General features: G+C 45.2%; 2 protein-coding genes across 2 annotated transcripts in view; one reads left to right on the top strand and one right to left on the bottom strand.

Annotated features, from left to right (window-relative positions):
* ECD (ecdysoneless cell cycle regulator) overlaps positions 1-11,002 on the bottom strand; it is a 30,121-nt gene extending 19,119 nt beyond the window's left edge. Inside the window, exons 1-6 of the mRNA XM_049789122.1 lie at positions 10,878-11,002; positions 9,306-9,515; positions 5,846-5,963; positions 2,954-3,041; positions 2,660-2,838; positions 93-285 (exon numbers count right to left, since the gene is read on the bottom strand). Of these exons, the coding sequence (XP_049645079.1) occupies positions 93-285; positions 2,660-2,838; positions 2,954-3,041; positions 5,846-5,963; positions 9,306-9,510 (783 nt within the window). The 5' untranslated portion in view covers positions 9,511-9,515; positions 10,878-11,002. The remainder of the gene's footprint in view (positions 1-92; positions 286-2,659; positions 2,839-2,953; positions 3,042-5,845; positions 5,964-9,305; positions 9,516-10,877) is intronic.
* A 689-nt stretch (positions 11,003-11,691) lies between these two features.
* FAM149B1 (family with sequence similarity 149 member B1) overlaps positions 11,692-22,217 on the top strand; it is a 32,931-nt gene continuing 22,405 nt past the window's right edge. The window contains exons 1-4 of the mRNA XM_049789146.1: positions 11,692-11,772; positions 15,051-15,149; positions 18,094-18,223; positions 22,044-22,186. Coding sequence (XP_049645103.1) covers positions 11,726-11,772; positions 15,051-15,149; positions 18,094-18,223; positions 22,044-22,186 — 419 coding nt within the window. The 5' untranslated portion in view covers positions 11,692-11,725. The remainder of the gene's footprint in view (positions 11,773-15,050; positions 15,150-18,093; positions 18,224-22,043; positions 22,187-22,217) is intronic.

The following is a 22,217-nucleotide window of genomic DNA, read 5'->3' as shown; positions in this document are numbered from 1 at the left end:
CTGTAACATGAACTAAAGTAAATCCATCCACAAGGGAGAGGGAGAGGAAGAAGATAAGGGAGGGGAGAGGGAAAGAGAGAGAGAGAACTCACTGATGTCATGACACGTGTCTCGGGCAAGAAGGTCTTGAAAACTCGGCAGGCTCGGAGGTCAACGGGGTCACGCAGGTAGAAGGCCTGGACGCCAGCAGCCACCAGCCGGGGACACTGCCTCAGCACAGCCACGATGCCAGCTGGGAGGAAGCAGTGCGCTCGGTGCAGGGAGGCCTGGGCTCGCTCGGGATAGCTGGGACAGCAATGGCAGTTTTGTAACACACAAACATCTACTGTATTTTTCGTACCATAAGACGCACCCGCCCCATCCCCAATAGAAGAAAATGTTTGTGCATCTTATGGAGCAAATGCCATCTGGAGCTGAAGCCTGAGTGCAGGGAAGGAGAGCATATAGTAACCACTTGACATTGCAGTGTTACGACCCCTTTATTGAGCAGACAAATCACATAGTATGAGACATCAGGTTAATGCACTTTCTCATATAGTGCTTTGGTTTAAGACTAATTTTTCTTTTTTTTCTTTTGGATTTTGGGTCACACCCGGCAGTGCTCAGGGATTACTCCTGGATATCTGCTCAGAAATTGCTCCTGGCAGGCACCGGGGACCATAGGGATGCAGGGATTCAAACCATCTTTGGTCCTGGGTCAGCCGCTTGCAAGGCAAAGGGCCTACTACTGTGCTATCTCTCCAGCCCTCCGTCCACACACACCCCCATTTAAAATTATTTGATCGATGCTGTGACTTTTTGTTTTTTTGGTTTTTTTTGTCCACACCAGCAGTTACTCCTGGCTATGCACTCTAGAAATCGCTCCTTGCTTGGGAAACTGTATGGGACGCAGCGGGATCTAACCACGGTCTGTCCTAGGTTAGAACGTGCAAAGAAGATGCCCTACTGCTGGTGCCACTGCTCTGGCCCCTGCTGCTGTGACTTTTATTTTATATTAATCAAAATATTTAAAAAATGTGTTTTTTGTTTGTTTTGTCTTTGTTTTGGGGCCACAATTGGTAACACTCAGAGGTCGTTCCTGGCTATGTGCTCAGAAATTGCTCCTGGTTTGGGGGACCATCTGGGACACCTGGGGATTGAACAAACACCCTACTGCTTGTGCCACTGCTGTGGCCCCTTTTAATTTTCTTTTTTTCTTTTGTTTTTTGGGGGGCATGCTCAGGGGTTACTCCTGGCTATGTGCTCAGAAATTGCTCCTACTTGGGGGACCATATGGGACACTGGGGGATCAAACCACGGTCCATCCTACACTAGTGTGCGCAAGGCAGGCACCTTATTGCTTGTGCTACCATTCAGTCCCCTTTTAATTTTCTAATGTAAAAAAAAAAGTTAGGTAAATGTGTTTAACCAGCTGTGGACAGCTACATTATAAATATACTTTGGGCCTCACAGGCTGGTTGTTCCCAGCCACCATCTCCTGATGGCATCTCGCATTGCACCTTTTGCTTTAGATTTTTTTTTTTCTTCTTATCTTTGTCTAAAACCTAGTTGTGTCTTATGGTCAGGTGCATCTTATAGAGCAAAAAATACGGTACGTTTGCTTCGATAGCACAGCGGTAGGGCACTTGCCTTGCATGCGACTGACCCAGGATGAACCTAGGTTTTTGATCTTCAGCATCCCATATGGTCCTTCAAACCAGGAGCAATTTTGAAGTGCCTAGCCAGGAGTAACCCCTGAGAATCACTGGGTGTGGTCCAGAAACCAAAATAAAAAACAAAAAATACAAAAACAGCACTTTCAAAAAATGCATCTGCTTGGGGCTAGAGTGACAATGCAATGTTAAAATGTTTGCCTTGCATGTGGCTGATACAGGATGGACCTTAGTTCAATCCCCGGCATCTCATATGGTCCCCCAAGCCAGGAGCGATTTCTGAGTGTGTAGCTGGAAGTAACTCCTGAGTGTCACCGGGTGTGTCCCAAAAAAACAAAAATAAATTAAAAATAAAATGCATCTGCTCAGTGAGGTGGACAAAGCAAGAGGCAAGAAAGGTGACAAGACAGACACTCTACACAGAAGTCTAAAAAAGAGGGCAAGAAAAGTGGAAAAAAAAAAGGGGGGGGGCTGGAGCAATAACACAGTGGTAGGCAGTTTGCTTTACACGTGGCCGACCCAGGACTAACCTGGGTTCAATCTCTGGAATCCCATCCAGTTCCCCAAGCCTGCCAGGAGCATTTTCTGGGCACAGAGCCAGGAGTAACCCAACTGCCATTGGGTACTGCCCAAAATTAAAAATAAATAAAAGGGGTTCAAATAATTCAATAACAACAAAACAGGCTGGGCTAGAGCAATAGCACAGCAGGTAGGGCATGGCTTGGCATGTAGCCAACCTGGGTTTGATTCTTGGCATCCCATATGATGCCCTAAGCATGGCCAAGAGTAATTCCTGAGTGCAGAGCCAACAGTAAGTCCTCAGCACACTGGATGCGGCCCAAAAACCAAAAATGAAAACAATAAATCAATTTTAATGTGTAATGCAGTTTCATGAAGTCTGAAACAGCACTGTTGGTAAGAGGGAAATTCTGACACTCACAGAAAGGTTCAAGCTGCATTAGACTCAAAGGTTCCACTAGTGAAGCAAAGACCGTTTTTTTTTTTACCCTCTGATGCGTCGGTTCACAGCTGCTTGGATCGATTCTGAAGCCACAATTTTATTGGGATGTTCAGAGATTATACTCAAGGCTTGAGAGATTGTCGGGGGCGTGGATGGCAGCCAGGACATGGCTCCAGGTTTCTTTGATGCAGGAATGAGGCACAACTCCCCACAGTGGAAAAATACCTGCAAAATAAAAGGGGCACACTTTGCTTTTAGACTTGATCACCTTCAAGGTACAACTGAAAGTTGCTGCAAGCTGATTTCAGTTCTGTGACTCTTCCAAGTGAGGAATACATACCCTATTTGCACTGTTCTCAGGATCCAACCACTTAGGGAGAAAATCTGCAGCTTCTATTAATAAGAATTCGCCATCATTGTCTTCGATCCTAATGTTCAAAAAAAAAAAAGTTTCACATAGCATTTATTTACTTATTTTGGTTTTTGGGCAACATCCAGCGGCACTGAGGGGTTACTCCTGGCTCTGCAATGGTAGGCTTAGGGGACCAACCATATCGGAGGCCAGGGATTAAACCCGGTCAGTCCCAGATCACCTGCATATAAGGCAAACACCCTACTGCTGTGCTATCACGCCAGTCCCCACTTAGTATTTAAAAAGCATGTGTCTGGGGCTGGAACGATAGCACAGAGGTAAGGTGAGATGTTTGCCTTGCACAGGGCCAACACAGGACAGACCCTGATTCAAATCCCGGCATCCCTGAGGGTCCCCTGGGCCTGCCAAGAGTGATTTCTGAGTGCAGAGCCAGGAGTAACCCGAGTGCCACTGGGTGTGATCCAAATACCAAAAAAAAAAAAAAGAAAAAAAAGCATATGTCTGAAAAAAAAAGCATGTGTTTGCCTATCAGATTTACACTGATAATCTCTTTTCAATCTTACTAAGTACCTAAGAATATACTATAGGGACTGTAGTGGTGGCATAAAGCAGTAAAGCATCTGCCTTGTGCACACTAGCCTAGGACGGACCACAGTTCGATCCCCCGGCGTCCCTTATGGTCCCCCAAACCAGGAGCTATTTCTGAGCGCACAGCCAGAAATAACCCCTGAGCATCATGGGATGTGCACCCCCCCCAAAAAAAAGAATATACTATACACATATTTCTGTATAAAGTGAAATGGAATTAACTATTGAAGGAGACTGTAAAATTATAAGAAGGAATTTAGGAGAAATATTGAGAAGAAAAAAGTACATGAATAACTAATAAGGAAATTTATAAAAAAAATCTATACAAATATGAAGTCACATCCCATTTCTAACACTAAGTTTAGAATAATAGTTGTTATTAATTCGATTCATGTCATGAAATATTTAAAATGGCACAAGGGCTGGAGCAGGAAAACAGCCGGCAGAGCTCTTGCCAGGCACACATCTAACCTGGTTAAATCCCCAGCACTCTATATTCTGAGCCCATCAGGAGTAACTTCTGAGTACAGAGCCATGGGTAATTCTGGAGCACCACTGGGTATGTCCCAAAAACCAATTATAAACAAACAAATAAATAAAATGGCATAGCATTCTAAATTTGTTTTGATGTAACTGCTCTATTTTGAAATCTCGCATTTAAATCTCCCCGCAAGGGCCAGAACAATAGCACAGTGTTAGGGCATTTGCCTTGCACACGGCCAACCCAGGATGAACCCCGGTTCGATTCCCGGCATCCCATCTGGTCCCCCAAGCCTGCCAGGAGTAATTTCTGACTGCAAAGCCAGAAGTAACCCAGTGCTGCCAGGTGAGACCCGAGAGTAGGGAGAGGACATGGTTAAATAAAAGGACGGGAGTTGATAATTGCTGAAGACAGATGATAGGTACTTTGCAAAACTTTCAATTCTGCCTGATATTTATATATAGAACAACTTGAGTTACTGTTTATTTCTTTATGCCCTATTGGGAGGGTAGGAAAACAGCAGAGAAAAACTAGAACAATGTGTTAGGGAATGTTACTCCCTCTACTGGCAGAAGTTGGTAATTAGCCAGAATGAGCTACAGAGAAAGTGCTTTAGAATGCAATTATCTACTAACGTTCCTTATACAATTCTTTACAGGTTTCTCTTTCAATTTTCTTTGCTAACGATTTTGCAAAAGCATATAGCCATGGCACACCTAAATGAAAAAGACCTAAATAAATGAATAAAATATGTATTCGTTTTTATGAAAATATCTATCTTTTGGGGGCAAGGGATAGTTTAGAGTCTGCCTTGCAAGTATGAGTTAAGGAGGATCCAAATTCAATCCTGGTCCCACACAATGCTTGAATGTGATCCCGGGAAGTTTTGCTCTTTGGGACCTCTAAGCCACAACCAGTGGGCCATATCCAGCACATTGTAGCCAAGTATATGCAAGATCCACCAGCAAGGGCCCGGAGAGATAGCACAGCGGCGTTTGCCTTGCAAGCAGCCGATCCAGGACCAAAGGTGGTTGGTTCGAATCCCGGTGTCCCATATGGTCCCCCGTGCCTGCCAGGAGCTATTTCTGAGCAGATAGCCAGGAGTAACCCCTGAGCAACGCTGGGTGTGCCCCTCCCCCCCAAAAAAAAAAAGATCCACCAGCAATTAATGATTATGGAGAAGTCAGAACAGAATTCTATCTTTACATTCCCCTTCTCTTCTGTTACTGCTGAATTGCTCAACTCTGGAGCTATCCCCAACCTCCCTTTTGCAATGTTTGAACTATGTTTACTATTGTTCCTTCATAAAGAGAATGGTTTCCTTAAAAAAACCTAAAACATTGAGCCCGGAGAGATAGCACAGTGGCGTTTGCCTTGCAAGCAGCCGATCCAGGACCTAAGGTGGTTGGTTCAAATCCTGGTGTCCCATATGGTCCCCCATGCCTTCCAGGAACTATTTCTGAGCAGATAGCCAGGAGTAACCCCTGAGCATCGCTGGGTGTGGCCCAAAAACAAACAAACAAACAAACAAACAAACAAAAAAAACTAAAACATACAGGTTTTAAATATATTGGGAAGTTGAACACTCCATTGATTTAATTCTTCAAGGAAAGGAAGTCAGAAGAGAAAGGGACAGAAAATAAAACAAGCAAACAAACAAAAATCATCAGAAGTCATTTTTAAAATCTGTCTAATTGCTACTCAAATGAAGAAAAAAGACACTACATAAATAAAAACATAACCTATTTCAAGAATGACATTCTTTAGAACTATTAAAATAACTCTATTACCTTGCTACTAACTCTGGAAATTCCTTTGTAATTTGCTTTACTAGATAAACAATAAACCATTCATCCTCAATGTTGTCCCCAAATTTTGTGATGCCAAACAGATGAGCAGGAATACTTCCTTAAAAAAAGAAAGGAAAAGAAAAGCAATCATATAACTAAACAAGTCAGTGCAAATAAAAAGTATTTAAGTATTTATTCAATAAAACTGATTGTATCTTCCTTTTTTTCATCCATAGAAAGTTTTTTTGGGGGGCAGGCCAGACAGATAGCATGGAGGTAGGGCATTTGCCTTGCATGTAAAAGAAGGGTGGTTCGAATCCCAGCATCCCATATGGTCTCCTGAGCCTGCCAGGAGCAATTTCTGAGTACAGAGCCAGGAGTAACCCCTGAGCACTGCCGGGTCTAACGGGAAAAAAAAAAAAAAGAAGAAGAAAAAAATTTTTAAGTTTTTTTTTTTTTTTTTAAGTCACACCCTTCTGCGCTCAAAAATCGCTCCTGGCAGGCTCAAGGGACCATATGAAATGCCAGGATTAGAACCAGGGTCTGTCCTGTATTAGCCACTTGCAAGGCAAACACCTTACCACTGTGCTATTGCTCCGGCACCCCTTAGAAAGTTTTGTTATTTTGTTTAGTTTTGTTTGTTTTGAGTTCACACCTGGCAGTTTTCAGGGATCAGTCCTGGCTCTGTGCTCAAGAATCACTCCCAGCAAGCTGTGGAACCATATGGGATGCTAGGGACCAAACTTGGGTTTGCCGTATGCAAAACAAATGCCCTCCTTACTGTGCTATGGCCAATAGCCAGTTTGACTATACTCAATTACATTGGCTTTGAAGGTTCTGGTACTGAAGAAAATACAGGATAGACAAAAGGACATACCCAAGCCATCTCAAAACAAATACTCTCAAGAGAAGATAAAAGTGGTAGGCAATAAAGCCTATGTCAGATGAAAGACATCTGAGATACTTGAATCTGGAGGAATGACTATAAGTTGGCTTTTCAAGAAACAGAAAATGAGAAAAGAGTGTGCAAAGGCACACAGGCATGCAATAAGCAGTGTCATAGGAAACTAGATTAACAAAAATAAAATTTCAACTAATGCATTATCTGAAAACAAAGAGACAAAATGCAATCTCTGGGAAAATACTGACCTTCTAGGGAAAAAAAGATAAATTTTCTTGGAGTGTGATGAGCCAATAATATCATGTATGTTTCAATGAACAGCAGTTCAATAAGAGGAACCAGGGGCTAGAGCTATAGCATAGTGGTAGGGCGTTTGCCTTGCATGCTGCGGCCAACCCAGGACGGACCTGGGTTCAATTCCTGGCATCCCTTATGGTCCCCTGAGCCTGCCAGAAGCAATTCTGAGCTCAGGGCCAGGAGTAATCCCTGAGTGTTGCCTGGTGTGACCCAAAAACCAAATAAATAAATAAATAAAAGGAACCATGGGTAAGATAACTGGCAGTTGCCTGGTCAAAGAGTCACCCGATTGAAAGCCAGATTGATGGGATCACAAGATGTCACACTCATGGGGCAGAAGCGATAGTATAGCAGGTAGGATGTTGCCATGAGAATCTCTAACCCAGTTTTAACCCTTAGCACCCCAGGTGATTCTCTCCAAACCCATTAGGAGTGATCCCTGATCCCAGAGATAAACCCCACAGCACTGACAGATATGGCCCCCAAACAAAATAAACAAGAGGTCACACTACTGATGTGAAACAAGATCTCATAAAAGTCCTGTCAAGAGTCAAGCCTTGGGGCTGGAGAGATAGCACAGGGGTAAGGCATTTGTCTTGCATGCAGTCAATCCAGGACAAATGGTGGTTCGAATCCTGGCATCCCGTAATTCAACAACAACAAAAAAGAAATGGCAGGACAAAGTCTTGTTAGCAAGAGGTCATATCTCAAGCACCAACAATATAGGGAAGCATTAAAGAAGCTTTAAAATTCTCTCTCTTTTTGTTTTTTTTTTTTTTTTTGGGGTCACACCTGGTGGTGCTCAGGGGTTATTCCTGACTCTACACTCAGAAATTGCTCCTGGCAGTCTCAGGGGACCATATGGGACCGGGGTCCGTTCCAGTGTTGGCTTCCTGCAAGGCAAACTCCCTACCACTGTTCTATTGCTTTATTTGGTTTTTGGGTCATACCTGGCAGTGCTCAGGGGTTACTCTTGGCTCTATGCTCAGAAATCGCCCCTGGCAGGCACAGGGGACCATATGGGATGCCGGGATTCGAACCACCATCCTTCTGCATGCAAGGCAAACGCCTTACCTCCATGCTATCTCTCCGGCCCCAAGGCCCTTTCTTGATACACAGCTGTGACCCCACCTCTGGTCCTCAAGAGTCTCAGTCAGATTTGAGTACCACTGGGTATGTCCCCAAATTCAAAACAACCCCCCGCCAATAAAAAGAATTCCTAAGGTAATAAGTATTAGAAGCTTCTTATAAGTCAAAAAATATTTTTTCTTTTCTTTTCTTTTTTTTTTTTTTTTTGTGGACCACACCCAGCAGCCTTCAGGGTTTACTCTTGACTCTGAACTCAGAAGTTACTCTAGGCAAGTTTGGGAACCATGTGGGATGCCAGGGATCGAATCACATGCAAGGCAAACACCCTATCCGCTTAGGCCCCTAAATTTAAAATTTTTTAAAAATAATTTTATGGGGCCGGGCGGTGGCGCTAGAGGTAAGGTGCCTGCCTTACCTGGGCTAGCATTGGACGGATCGCGGTTCGATCCCCCGGCATCCCATATGGTCCCCCAAGCCAGGAGCAACTTCTGAGCACATAGCCAGGAGTAACCCCTGAGCGTCATCGGGTGTGGCCCAAAAACCAAAAACCAAAAAAAAAAAAAAAAAAAAAAAAAAAAATTTTATGGTGGGGCCGGGAAGGTGGCGCTAGAGATAAGGTGTCTGCCTTGTAAGCGCTACCAAGGAACGGACCACGGTTTGATCCCCTGGCGTCCCATATGGTCCCCCCAAGCCAGGGGCGATTTCTGAGCACATAGCCAGGAGTAACCCCTGAGCGTCAAACGGGTGTGGCCCAAAAACCAAAAAATAATAATAATAATAATAATAATAATAATAATAATAATAATAATAATTTTATGGGCTTAACTGAAAGTATTGTGAACTTTAAAGTATTGTGAATGTGGGCCCGGAGAGATAGCACAGCGGTGTTTGCCTTGCAAGCAGCCGATCCAGGACCAAAGGTGGTTGGTTCGAATCCCGGTGTCCCATATGGTCCCCCGTGCCTGCCAGGAGCTATTTCTGAGCAGACAGCCAGGAGTAACCCCTGAGCATCGCCGGGTGTGGCCCAAAAACCAAAAAAAAAAAAAAAAAAAAAAAGTATTGTGAATGTAAATTTCACGTGACATTGAATGAAATACTCACATATCATGTTAGCATAATGACATTCAAAGCTATGCTAGTAAATCCAAAAAAAAAAAGGTAAAAGGCTCTTACCTTTCTCAGGTTTGTATCTGAGATTGAAAGGCTGATTCTGCCAGATATAAGAAACCAACATCGGTGCAAATCGGGTCATTATTTTTTCAATATAGTTTTGAAGAACCTCTTTGTATTTTGAGGAGTCCATTGGCTTATCCGGTATCAGGAAAAGGTGGTATTCCACAGTGTCTTCCACTGTAGCAAGCGCCATATTTCCCTCCATTCTCCCTTGAAATAAATTTCAAGTTTCAGTACATAAACTGTATAGAATAGGGGCCAGAGAGATAGCACAGCGGCTGACCTGGGATGGACCCAGGTTCAATACCCGGCACCCCATATGGTCCCCTGAGCCTTCCAGGAGCGACTTCTGAGGACAGAACCAGGAATGACCCAAGTGCTGCCAAGTGTAGCCCCAAAACAAACAAAACCAAAAATAACTGTATAGAATAGTGCAGAAGTATTATCCCATTCCTTGAATTCTTGTAGATTATTTCATTGTTTCTCCAAAGTTCTGTCCAAAGGTCTATCCACAGAACATACTAACAAGAGTTAACATTGATTCTGTCTATCACCCATCCACCTACCTACCTACCTACCTACCTACCTACCTACCTACCTACCTACCTACTTACTAGGATGCCAGGATACAACTACAGCTTTTTAAAAAAAATTGGGGGGGACAAACCTGGCAGCGCTCGGGGGTTATTCCTGGCTCTATGCTCAGAAATCGCTCCTTGCAGGCTTGGGGGACCATATGGGATGCCGGGATTCGAATCACCGCCCTTCTGCATGCAAGGCAAACGCCTTACCTCCATGCTATCTCTCCAGCCCCACAATTCCAGCTTTCTTGCATGTCAACGAAAGTACCCTTGCCTGTTCAATTCTCTCTCCCATTTCTTTCATTTCAAACCCTCTCCCCTTTTGCAGCACATCTGGTGATGCTCAGAGCTCACTCTTGACTCGGCTCAGGTATCACTCCTGCTGCTGCTGCAGAGACCTTAGGCGAAGCCAGGAAAATCCTGGAGTACTATTTCCCCAACTTGAATACTCTTAATGGCATTTTGGAACTTAAAAATCATGTTTATACTTACAACTAGCTTCAAAACTTTTGCCAGAATGTAACACATAAAAACCCAATATAATGTCCACAGAATAGCAGTGACAGGCTTAACACACTTTGAGAAACATTGTGATAACCTCCTGTTTCGCATAAAAAGTTGCATTTCGACCAGAACTACTTTGGGTAGTTCACTTTCTCTTTTTTGGTTCATTGTAGAATGGCTGTTTCTTGGTCATCGCCCAAATCCTTCTCCAGGTTAATCTGTTTTTAAAAACTCTGTTAAAAGCTGTCTTATTTGAACACCTTCAAGGGAAATCTCGTTTCTCTCCACAGAAGTGAAGTCTTCCCTCTTCTTTAGACACTACAGGGCACAGGGGGAACTCAACTCAGAGCCAAGGCCCCTCTGGTCCAAACTAAATCCACCGCGCAAAGCTCTGCTGCACATCTGCCCCGTCTCCCGTCTCGGGCCTCAGTTTCCCTGGAGGCGGTGGCTGTCTTTTTTTTGCCTTCCCAGGACTTCCCTAACTTACCAAAGCTCCAGCTCCCACTAGGGCCGACGGAGATGGGGCTCCAGCGGCTGGTCCAGCCCAAGCCGTGGACTCGCCTGCGCCCACCAGCAGCTCACGCACCACCTTGATCCCTCAAGCTGCACTCGGCCGGACCTGCTGCAGAGACACAGAAAGGACATTTCATTGCATCGCACATGATTGCATTGCATTGCACTGCATTGTATTGCATTGCATTGCACAACCCCACCAAGCAGCCGAGCCCCCGCGACACTGGCTGGAAGCCAAACACAAGACACCTGCCTGGATGCTCTTTGCTCGGCTCTCCTGCCACTAGGGGTCACCCGGCCCGTGCGGACTGCAGCATGTTTTCCCACGCCAGCTCACGGCATGGACAGTTCCGAGAGAACGGAGCTCCGAACTTTCTTTTCTGCCAGAACTCCCTTCTCGTTATCGCTGTGCGTCGGGGGAAGTATTAGGCGGGTGCCAAGTCATGCGTCACTTCCGGTAGAGGGAGGAGCGGGAAGGTGGAGACCGGGGTGGGAGCTGTGGCGTGACGTCATATCCGCCTGGAGGCCCAGAGAGAGGTAGAGGCTGGATTGGGGTGGAGGGGGAGAGGCAGTGTGGTGATGTCACTTCCGCCCCCAGGCTAGCCAGGCGGCGAGAGAGGTAGGGCTATCCGGGGAGGCGGCGCGGTGACGTCACATCCTGGGGGTAAGACCCCGGGTCGTCGTTTTATGACGTCACTTCCGACCGAAGCCACTAGGGCGGGCGGAAGAGCGCAAAGGTGGCGCCTGGGGAAGGCGGCGGTTCGAATCGAGGCCCGCGGGTGGTGGGAGGGGGCGTGGCCGTGGCGGGCGAGGAAGACGAGGATGATCCGCCGCTACACGCGCAAGGCGGTGCCGCCCAGCTCGGAGCTGTGAGTCCGTCCCTGAGATCCTGTCTGAGCGCCGGGCAGGGCCCGATCGTTTCCCGCCGCTCCTCTGCTCCCGGCCTGGCCACTCCCGTCCCGCAGGCGATGTCCGCCCGGTTGCATGCGACTAGTGCGGGATTGCTGCTACTCGGGACGCTTTTTGCACAGTGCACGCCCAAAGGTGCCAGATTCAGGGCCCAGGGAGAAAGACTGTACAGCGGGGAAGGCGCAAGCATGGCCTTGCCCGGCCCATCTGGGTTCGAGCCCCAGCACCAATCTAGTCCCTAGGTCGTCCTCCCCCCTCCCAGCTAGGAGTGATCCTGGAGCACTGCAGCGCCCATTTCCACCCCACATAGTTAAGGATTTAGCAGCTTCAAGTGCTGGCTCTGAAATTCCAAAGTCTACTCGTTCCGAAACCCCTGTACTGAAGCACCTGCAGCCTTCGGGCTCAGCTTCCTTTCTGAATCTGAGACAGTAAATATGTTTATCTTCAACATTCACTTGCCAAGTGAATACCAAGCGAAGTGCTACCATTTAGCTAGTAATGATAACTGCCTGCGTTTATCAATGTTTTTAAAAGATGTTTTAACAGTTCTCTTAGATAGTCTTCATTAAAATAAACTAGTTGAGACTTTTACACGCCCTAAGATTTTATAAGCTATGATTTTTTTTTTCATTATTGCTATTTAGTTCTTGAGACACACCGATGGTACTCATTGCGGATTCCTGGCTTTGTGTATAGGGGTCACTCCTGGTTGGGGCTTAAGGAACCTTTTGAGGCGCCAGGGATTGAACTGGGTTGACTGCGTGCAAGGCAAGAAACAACCAGGGCTCTGGCCAGGTTCTCACTAGTTTTTATAGATTTGTGTAAACGGGTTACATCTGGCTATGCTGGGAAACTTATGGGAAGCCAACTTTCTGAACCCTGATTGAACTTATGGAAGGCAAACGCCCTACTTGGTGTGCTATCTCTCCAAGCTCGCTAATTTGACATTGTGATTGTTAAATTAGTAGGATCATAGAATATATTTTAGAGAACTATTCAGATTGTTGCATGTCTTAATCATTCCCTCCTTTATTATAGTCCATTTTCCAAGTGGAAGCTGGACATTTACCCCTCAAAGGTCATTTCACTCGTATATGCAGTTTTTTCTTTCTACTCTAAATAAAACTGCTATGAATGTCTGTGTATGGCTTTTTTTCTGTGAAACACAAGTTTCCTTTGTCTCAGGTTGGGTTTCAAGAGGGCAATAGGTCTTAAAACAAATGCATGACATTAAAGAGACAAATGATTCCAGAACCACAGTATCAGTCTACTTTTCCATAGCAAAATAATAAAACACCCAGTTTCTTCATCTCTCCACCTGCATTTGTATGTTATTGTGCCTTATATTTTTAATTGACATGAAGTTCATTTTAGAAACATTTAGAAACTCAACTTCATATATTCTAAAATACTCCTTTTTTTTTTTTCTTTTTTTTTTTTTTTGGCTTTTGGACCATCAATGCTCGGGAGTTCCCCTTGACTGCACTCAGAATCGCTCCTAGGAGTCTTAGGGGATCATCTGGGATGTCAGGGATCAAACTTGGGTTGGCCATGTGCAAGGCAAATACCCTACCTGCTGTGCTATCACTAAAATATTTCTATCTTCAGAGAGATAGCACAGCGGTGTTTGCCTTGCAAGCAGCCGATCCAGGACCAAAGGTGGTTGATTCGAATCCCTGGTGTCCCATATGGTCCCCCGTGCCTGCCAGGTGCTATTTCTGAGCAGACAGCCAGGAGTAACCCCTGAGCACCGCCGGGTGTGGCCCAAAAACCAAAAAAAAAAAAACTCTATCTTAACATGTAATCATCTGAAAGAATTAACAGGAGGAAGAGCTATCTAGCACGAGGCTATAGCCTTACACACAGCTGACCCATGTTCATTTCCTGACATCCCATCCCACCTGAGCGTGCCAAGAGTAACCCCTGAGCACCGCCGGGTGTGGCAAAAATAAAAAGAACCAAGGCCTGGGAGGTACCTCAAAGGGGTGAGGTACACCCCTTGTGGACATGAGACCCTAAGATCAATCCTGGGTACTACTTCACCTCTGACCCCGACACAGCTGGCCCCTCCTGCCATGGGTCCAAACAATACCACATCATAAGGCTCTTTGTGGGGGGATCTGCCATCACCCCCAACACTTCAAGTAAAATGAAATAACTAGATCTATGTCTTGCCCTGAAGTCCTTTGTTCACCCTTTTTGTTTTTTGTTTTTTTTTTTTTTTTGGTTTTTGGGCCACACCCTGTGACGCTCAGGGGTTACTCCTGGCTATGCGCTCAGAAGTTGCTCCTGGCTTGGGGGACCATATGGGACGCCGGGGGATCGAACCGTGGTCCGTCCTAGGCTAGCAGGCACCTTACCTCCAGCGCCACCGCCCGGCCCCACCCTTTTTGTTTTTTGTTTTTTGGGCCACATCCGTTGGTGCTCAGGGGTTACTCTTGACTCTGTGCTCAGAAATCGCTCCTGGCAGGCTCAAGGGACCATATGGGATGTTGGAATTTGAACCACCATCCATCCTAGCATGAAAGGCAAACTACCACTGCCCTATTGTTCTGGCTTCTTTTTTTTTTTTTTTGGTTTTTGGGCCACACCCGGTAACGCTCAGGGGTTACTCCTGGCTATGTGCTCAGAAGTTGCTCCTGGCTTGGGGGACCATATGGGACACCGGGGGATCGAACCGCGGTCCGTCCAAGGCTAGCGCAGGCAAGGCAGGCACCTTACCTTCAGCGCCACCGCCCGGCCCTGTTCTGGCTTCTGTATTGTATTCTTTTTGTGTGTGTGTGTATGTGGTTTTTGGGTCACACCCGGCTGCGCTCAGGGGTTACTCCTGGCTCTATGCTCAGAAATCGCTCCTGGCATGCTTGGGGGACCATATGGGATGCCGGGATTCAAACCACCATCCTACGTCTAAGGCAAGCGCCTTAACCACTGTGCTACTCTCCGGCCCCCTGTATTGTATTCTTAAAGTGCACCTTCTCTTGGTGTATAGTGACTGCCATGTTGGACAGCAGCCTTTCAAGATAGCAAAAAGCAGATGAGGCTGGAGAGAATACAGTGGAGAGAGCACTTGCCAACCTGGGTTTGATCCCTGGCATTTCAAATGGTCCCTAAGCACTGCCAGGTGTGACCCCCCCCCCCAAAGAAAAAGCAAGAAGAGATGGCTAACAATAAATAAGATGTGAACTCATATAGATTTTTTTTTTAAATAGGAAGTTTAATTTTGCCTTTTTTCTGGCAGGAAAGAAAAAACCAAATACCCTCTTAATAATCGTCCCCTTCCAGAGCCACTGGATGAAGAAGCTTCCTCTGCAAATGACAAAGACACAAGTTCTCACAGGTACCAGCCAAGTGGACTTATGGGCTATATTACACTTTGGTCATAGTCAAGTGGTTCTCCCCTTCCCTTTGTTATTGCAGTATCTGAGGCCACACACTTCCTTACAGTACTTGTGCATGCTGGGTCACTTGTTCAGCGATGTGGTTCTGGGGCACACAACTTGGTTGTGATATTTGGGGCGCACTTAATGTGGTGCTGAGGATTACATTTGAATATGTGGACACGTAACTGGTTGAATCCACAGTCTCACACACAGCACATGTTGCCTACCGCCTAGCCTCAGGCCTTAGTAGTTTTTTGTTTGTTTTGGTTTTTGGGCCAAACCCGGCTGCTCTCAGGGTGTGCTATCACTCAGGCCCTGATTTGATTTTTTTTTTCTTTTGCCTTAGAATAGAAACAGAACAATTTATTTTATTTTTCAGATTTGGGGAAGCATACCCAGCATTACTCAGGCTATTCCTGTCTTGGTGCTCAGGAGTGATCCTTGTCAGTGCTCTGGAGCCCATGTGGTGCTGGAGATATGAACCAGGATTGGCTGCATGCAAGGCAAGCACCTTATCTCATGTATATCCCACTGGCCCAAGATATTTTTGGTATTGGTACCCAGAGCCTTGCACTTGAATGCAAGTGTTCTCACTCTAAGTTGCATCCTTGACCCACAGAATATTTTTAAATCAATTTTCTTGGGGCCAGAGTGATAGCACAGCCCCAAGCTGTGGCTTGGGGTACCATATGGGACACCAGGGATGGAACCGAAGTCCGTCCTGGGTCACCTGTGTGCAGGCAAACGCCCCACCACTGCGCTATTGCTCCAGCCCCCAGATCAGATTTTTAACCCTGCTTTTAAGACTTAATGATTTTGTAACATTGGCTGCTTACCTGATGATAGTATCTTTTAAAGGGTTAAGTGAATATAAATAAGTTATATAAAACACATGGACAGATAGCATGGAGGTAAAGCATTTGCCTTGCATGCAGAAGGACGGTGATTTGAATCCCGGCATCCCATATGGTCCTCTGAGCCTGCCAGGAGCAATTTCTGAGTGGAGAGCCAGGAGTAATCCCTGAGCTGCCAGGTGTGACCCCCCCCCCAAAAAAAAAAAAAAACCCAAAAGCAAACAAACAAAAAAAAAACCTACCACAATACTTGGCATATAGTAAATATAGGGTAAATATTAACTGCAATTATAATTTGAGGTTTAAATTCTGCAAGACAAATGCCCTCCCCACTGTGCTATCGCTCCAGCCCCTGGGTTTGGTTCTTGACACTGCACAGCCCCCAGCCACTTAGCCCTGCACCACTGCACATTGTCTTGTGGCTTTCAACCCCCAGGAGAAGTGTTAGTGGTCTAGAATATTTCCCTTTCAAAAGGGCTGGAGCTGATACTTGGTGGGGAGGGCACTGGCCTGACACACTGCTGACTTGAGTTTGATCTCCAGCATCCATATGGCCTCCTGAGCACCTCCAGGAGTGATACCTGAGTGTAGAGCAAGGAGTAACCCCTGAGTATTGCCAAGTATGGCCCCAAAACAATCACCACTACTACCAAAAAAAAAAGGGGGGAGGCCTGGAGAGATAGCATAGCGGCGTTTGCCTTGCAAGCAGCTGATCCAGGACCAAAGGTGGTTGGTTTGAATCCCGGTGTCCCATATGGTCCCCCGTGCCTGCCAGGAGCTATTTCTGAGCAGAAAGCCAGGAGTAACCCCTGAGCACTGCCGGGTGTGGCCCAAAAACCAAAAAAAAAAAAAAAAAATGGGATTGAATTCTACATCACCTGTTAGTGATATAGGAAATAGGTATAATATGTATAATAGGTATAATATGATAGTTATAAAAAATACTTGGTGAACTGTAAAAGTTCCATACAAATTTAGACTATATTGATATTTCTGGAAAGGCTTTTGGTTGTCAGAAGCATATTTCATAGGTCGTGTTAATCGTTGTTAATTATGACCTGAATTATTTAAAACGATTGTTGGAGCCGGAGCAATAGCACAGCGAGAAGGCATTTTTCTTGCACGTGGCCAACACAGGACAAACCCCATTTCGAATCCTGGCATCCCATATGCTCCCCTGAGCCTGCCAGGAGCAACTCCAGAGCACAGAGCCAGGAGTAACTCCTGAGTACCTCTAGGTGTAACCCCCCCCCAAAAAAAAAACCCAAAATAAAATAAAATAAAATGATTGTCATCAATCCCAGAAGAATTCATTAGAACTTTTTCATGATGCCTAAATATCAATTTCTTTTTTTTTTTGGAGGGGGCACACCGGCAGTCTCTGCACTCAGAAATCGCTCCTGGCAGGCTTGGGGGATCATATGGGATGCCAGGGGTCAAACCCAGGTCTGTCTCTGGTTGGCCGCATCCAAGGCAAATGCCCTACCGCTGTGCTATTGCTCTGATCCCTAAATTTCAATTATTTTTATGCACACAAAATGAAATTTTGGTTAGTTTTTTGTTTGTTTATTTTGGGGCCACACTCAGTGGTGTGTGGTAAACTCTGGGATTACTTCTGACTCTGCACTCAGATATCATGCCTGTTGGGGCTCATGGACCATATGGAGTCCAGGATATGGGTGCTAAGGAACAAATCTGGGTCAGTTGCATGCAAGGCAAATGCTCTACCTGCTGTACTATTGTTCTGGCCTTCCAATATTGTTTGTTTTTTAGCTCATGTTTGGTGGTACTCAGGGCCTACTCCTAGCTCAGTGCTCAGGAGTCATTCCCTGGATATACTTCAGCTCACTAAGCTCTCCAGTTCCCAAATATCAACTTTTCAATTATTTGTACCCTTGGATATACTTATACACATGCCAGTTACCTAGTAATAAATTGGCGAATAGGGGTGCTGCAAAAAAATTGAGGCAATTTAGTTGCAGTTTAAAATTGGAGAAATTTGAGAAAACTAAGACTTTTCCCTTTCCTCTTCCAAATTGTGTATCAGTACCTCTGACACCACCCAGGACTCATCTTTTACATCAGCGGACACTGGGAAGTCACCGTCTGCCTCTACAAGTCACTTGGGTGCTGGGATCTCCACTGAAGGCAGCTCGGACTTCTCCTGGGGCTACAGTGTGAGTGACAGGTCACTGGTGAACATGGCCAGAGACTGGTTTTCCTTCCTTCCTCATGGTTGAGTTTCAGTCATACAATGTCCAACACCCTTCACTAGTGCACATTTCCCACCGCCAATGTCCCAGTTTTCCTCTCACCCTTCCTGCCTCTGGGGCACATTTTCCTCTCTCCTCTTTCTCTTCTCTCCTTTTCTTTTTCTTTCTTCTTCCTTCCTTCCTTCCTTCCTTCCTTCCTTCCTTCCTTCCTCCCTTCCTCCCTCCCTCCCTTCCTCCCTCCCTCCCTCCCTCCCTCCCTCCCTCCCTCCCTCCCTCCCTCCCTCCCTTCCTTCCTTCCTTCCTTCCTTCCTTCCTTCCTTCCTTCCTTCCTTCCTTCCTTCCTTCCTTTCTCTCTCTCTCTCTCTCCCTTCCTTCCTTCCTTCCTTCCTTCCTTCCTTCCTTCCTTCCTTCCTTCCTTCCTTCCTTCCTTCCTTCCTTCCTTCCTTCCTTCCTTTCACCTTTTCTCTCTCTCTTCTCTCTCTCTCTCAGCCATTGACCTTTCTTTCTTTTTTGGGGGGTTTTTTGGCCACACATGGCAGTGCTGAGTGATTACTCCTGGCTCTGAAATCAATCCTGGCTTTGGGGACCATTTGGGATGCTGGGGATCGAACTGAGGGCCATCCTGGGTCAGCCACGTGAAGGCAAATGCCCTACCGCTGCGCTATTGCTCCAGCCCCATGACCTTTTTTTCTTATGACATATTCTTTTACTAATTCATTACCTATCAATTATATTTTCTTTGACTAGATCATAATTGACCTTGCTCTTCTGTGTCTGATACTTTTGGTCATCTGCCAATATTTATTGAGTGCATTGTTGTCTGCCACCATATGGGATTTTGAAGTGAATATGCTTGAATTGATGTGAATATTAAACATGATTGAATAATTGAATGAGGCATTGATTAAAGCTAATAATAAAATAAAAATAAAATAATAAAATAAATAAAAGAACTTCAAGTGACAATAAGTGACTGATAGTGTTATGATTGTTACATGGTCACCATGTAATTATAGTTACATGTAATTATGATGTTAATTATAATTGAATTTATTTTTTCATTTCCCCTTCTGTTTTCCCTTATTTGGTGAAGAGGAATTGTGAACCCACAACTATTGTTAGATTTTAGTATTTAATATAGTTACGTTATCAGTAAGACTATGACTTACCCCCAACAAATGCAGAGTTCAGATTCTTTCAAGTGAGGCCAGCGAGATAGCACAGTGGTAGGGCATTTACCTTGCATACGGCTGACCCAGGATAAACCTGGATTTGATTCCCAGCATCCCATATGGTCCTCTGAGCCATCCAGGAGTGATTTCTGAACATGGAGCCAGGAGTAACCCCTGAGCACTGCCAGCTGTGGGCCAAAAACAGAAAACAGATTCTTTCAAGTGGATATGGACTATTCACAAGACCAGATTGTGGAATGTACTATAAAATGCCTCAGTAATGTTCATTTTAGGGCTGGAGCGCAGCAGGTAGGGTGTTTCCTTGGACATGGCAGACCCGGGACAAATCTGTATCGATTCCCGGCATCCCATATGGTCCCCTGAGCCTGCCAGGAGTGATTTCTGAGCACAGAGCCAGGAGTAACCTGAGCACTGCCGGGTGTGGCCCAAAAACCAAAAAACCAAAATGTTGTTCATATCTTTGTTTTGCTCTATCTAGAAGTTGAGGGGTCAGGAGTTGTAGCTTCGTGGTACAGCACTTGCCTTATGTGTGTGAGTCCGGGTATGATTTCTGGCACTATAGAAAAAAATTTTGAGATAAAATTGACATTTCACATTGTATTCATGCTGGAATACAAAATAATGATTTGTTTGTTTGTTTGTTTTTGGGCCACACCCAGTGATGCTGGGGGGTTACTCCTGACTATGTGCTCAGAAATAGCTCCTGGCTTGGGGGACCACATGGGATGCTGGGGGATCTAACCGCAGTCCGTCCTAGGCTAGTGCGGGCAAGGCAGACCTCTTACCACTTGTGCCACTGGTCCAGCTACACAAAATAATGATTTAATATATGTGATCAAAACTCTAAAAAGGGGCCGAGCTATAGCACAGTGGTAAGGCGTTTGCCTTGCATGTGGCCAACACAGGACAGGCCCTGGTTCAAATCCCGGCATCCCATGTGGTCCCTCGAGCCTGCCAAAAGCAACTTCTGAGCACAGAGCCAGGAGTAACCCCTGAGCACCGCCAGGTGTGACCCAAAAACAAACAAAAAATAATAAACAGAAACAAGAGAGAGGAGGGCTGGAAGGTCCAGCTCATGACATGAAGCTCACCACAGAGAGTGATGAGTGCTGTTAGAGAAATAACTATACTGAGAACTATCCTAACAATGTGAATGATTGAGGAAAGTAGAAAGCCTGTCTAGAGTACAGGCAGGATTGGGGTGGGGAGGAGGGAGATTTGGGACATTGGTGATGGGAATGTTGCACTGGTGAAGGGGGATATTCTATACATTACTGAAACCTAACTATAATCATATTTGTAATCACGGTGTTTAAATAAAGAAATTGAAAAAAAAACAATAAACAAAATTCAAAAAAATAAAAACAATTAAATACCAAAAATATGTTCATATGGAGTTTATCCAGCTCCTTTTTATTGAGCAGATGTTTTCATTTTTAGAGGAAAAATATATAATTCTCATTATTTTAATTTGGGGGGGTGGGATTTGGTTTTGGTTTGGGGCCTCACCCAGCAGTGCTCTGGGCTGACTCTTGGCAAAGCTCTAGGGACCATATGTAGTCTGGGGATTAGACCTAGGTCAGCCTCATGCAGGGCAAGCACCCTACCCACAGTAGCATTTCTCCAGCTCCCTCATTTTATTATTTTAAAAGAAGTTGCAACTTTTCTTTTAGTGGAATGTAAGAGAGTGTATTGATAGACAGGAAGTAGAGCCCAGGGACTCAAAGACCATAGCAGAATCCCCATTTTATGGACAGCTCCCTGGCTATTGCTAGAAGACATAGGACAGGGATATCAATGAAGACTAGAAATTAATATGTGAATATGTGGGACTATCTATTTCATTCAATACTCTAAAAGAACTGAAACCAGTGAACTATGTCAAGAGAAATTTTTACCTACTAGTAATGAATTATGAGAACTTTTTATAGTTTTCTGGATATTTCTTTTTTTTTTTTTTTTTTTTTTTTGGTTTTTGGGCCACACCCGGAGGTGCTCAGGGGTTACTCCTGGCTGTCTGCTCAGAGATAGCTCCTGGCAGGCACGGGGGACCATATGGGACACCGAGATTCGAACCAACCACCTTAGGTCCTGGATCGGCTGCTTGCAAGGCAAACACCGCTGTGCTATCTCTCCGGGCCCAGTTTTCTGGATATTTCAAAATGATCACATTCAGTAGAGTCTTTTGATGAAAAAGCTACATAGAAAAATAAATATTGGGGCGGGGAAGGAAAAAAGAAAAGTAAATATATTATTTTTCTGGGAATAGGAATGGGGAGAATATCTAGATATTATATGATGGAAAACTTATTTTGCATTTCTTTCATAAAATGCATCCTTTAACATTGAAGACAAAAAATCTGAGTGCTTTAAATCTTCATGATTTTTTTTTTGGGGGGGGTCACACCTGGTGATGCTCAGAGGCTACTCCTGGCTCTGTGCTCAATCATGGGATGCTGGAATTTGAACTACCATCTGTCCTGGGTTGGCCGCATGCAAGGCATGTGCTATATCTCCGGCCCCAAACTTCATGATTTTTAATAGATTGGAACTCATCTAGAAATTGGGGGTGGGTGGGTATTTTATTCTAGGAACTTGACCAAAATGCTACCGAGAAAGTGCAGGCATTGTTTCGAGCTGTGGATGAGCTGCTGTATGAGCAGAAGTCGAGTGAATCCACGGAGGATCTCTGGGACGAGTGCAGGCAATGGGCAGCCAGCTTCCCACACCTCAGGTACTGTGGCCACAGTTACTCCATGATGCTT

The sequence above is a fragment of the Suncus etruscus genome, chromosome 15 (assembly GCF_024139225.1).
Source record: "Suncus etruscus isolate mSunEtr1 chromosome 15, mSunEtr1.pri.cur, whole genome shotgun sequence".
Lineage (NCBI taxonomy): Eukaryota > Metazoa > Chordata > Mammalia > Eulipotyphla > Soricidae > Suncus > Suncus etruscus.
Note: the sequence above shows the minus strand (reverse complement) of the source record. Positions and strands in the feature narration are given on the sequence as shown.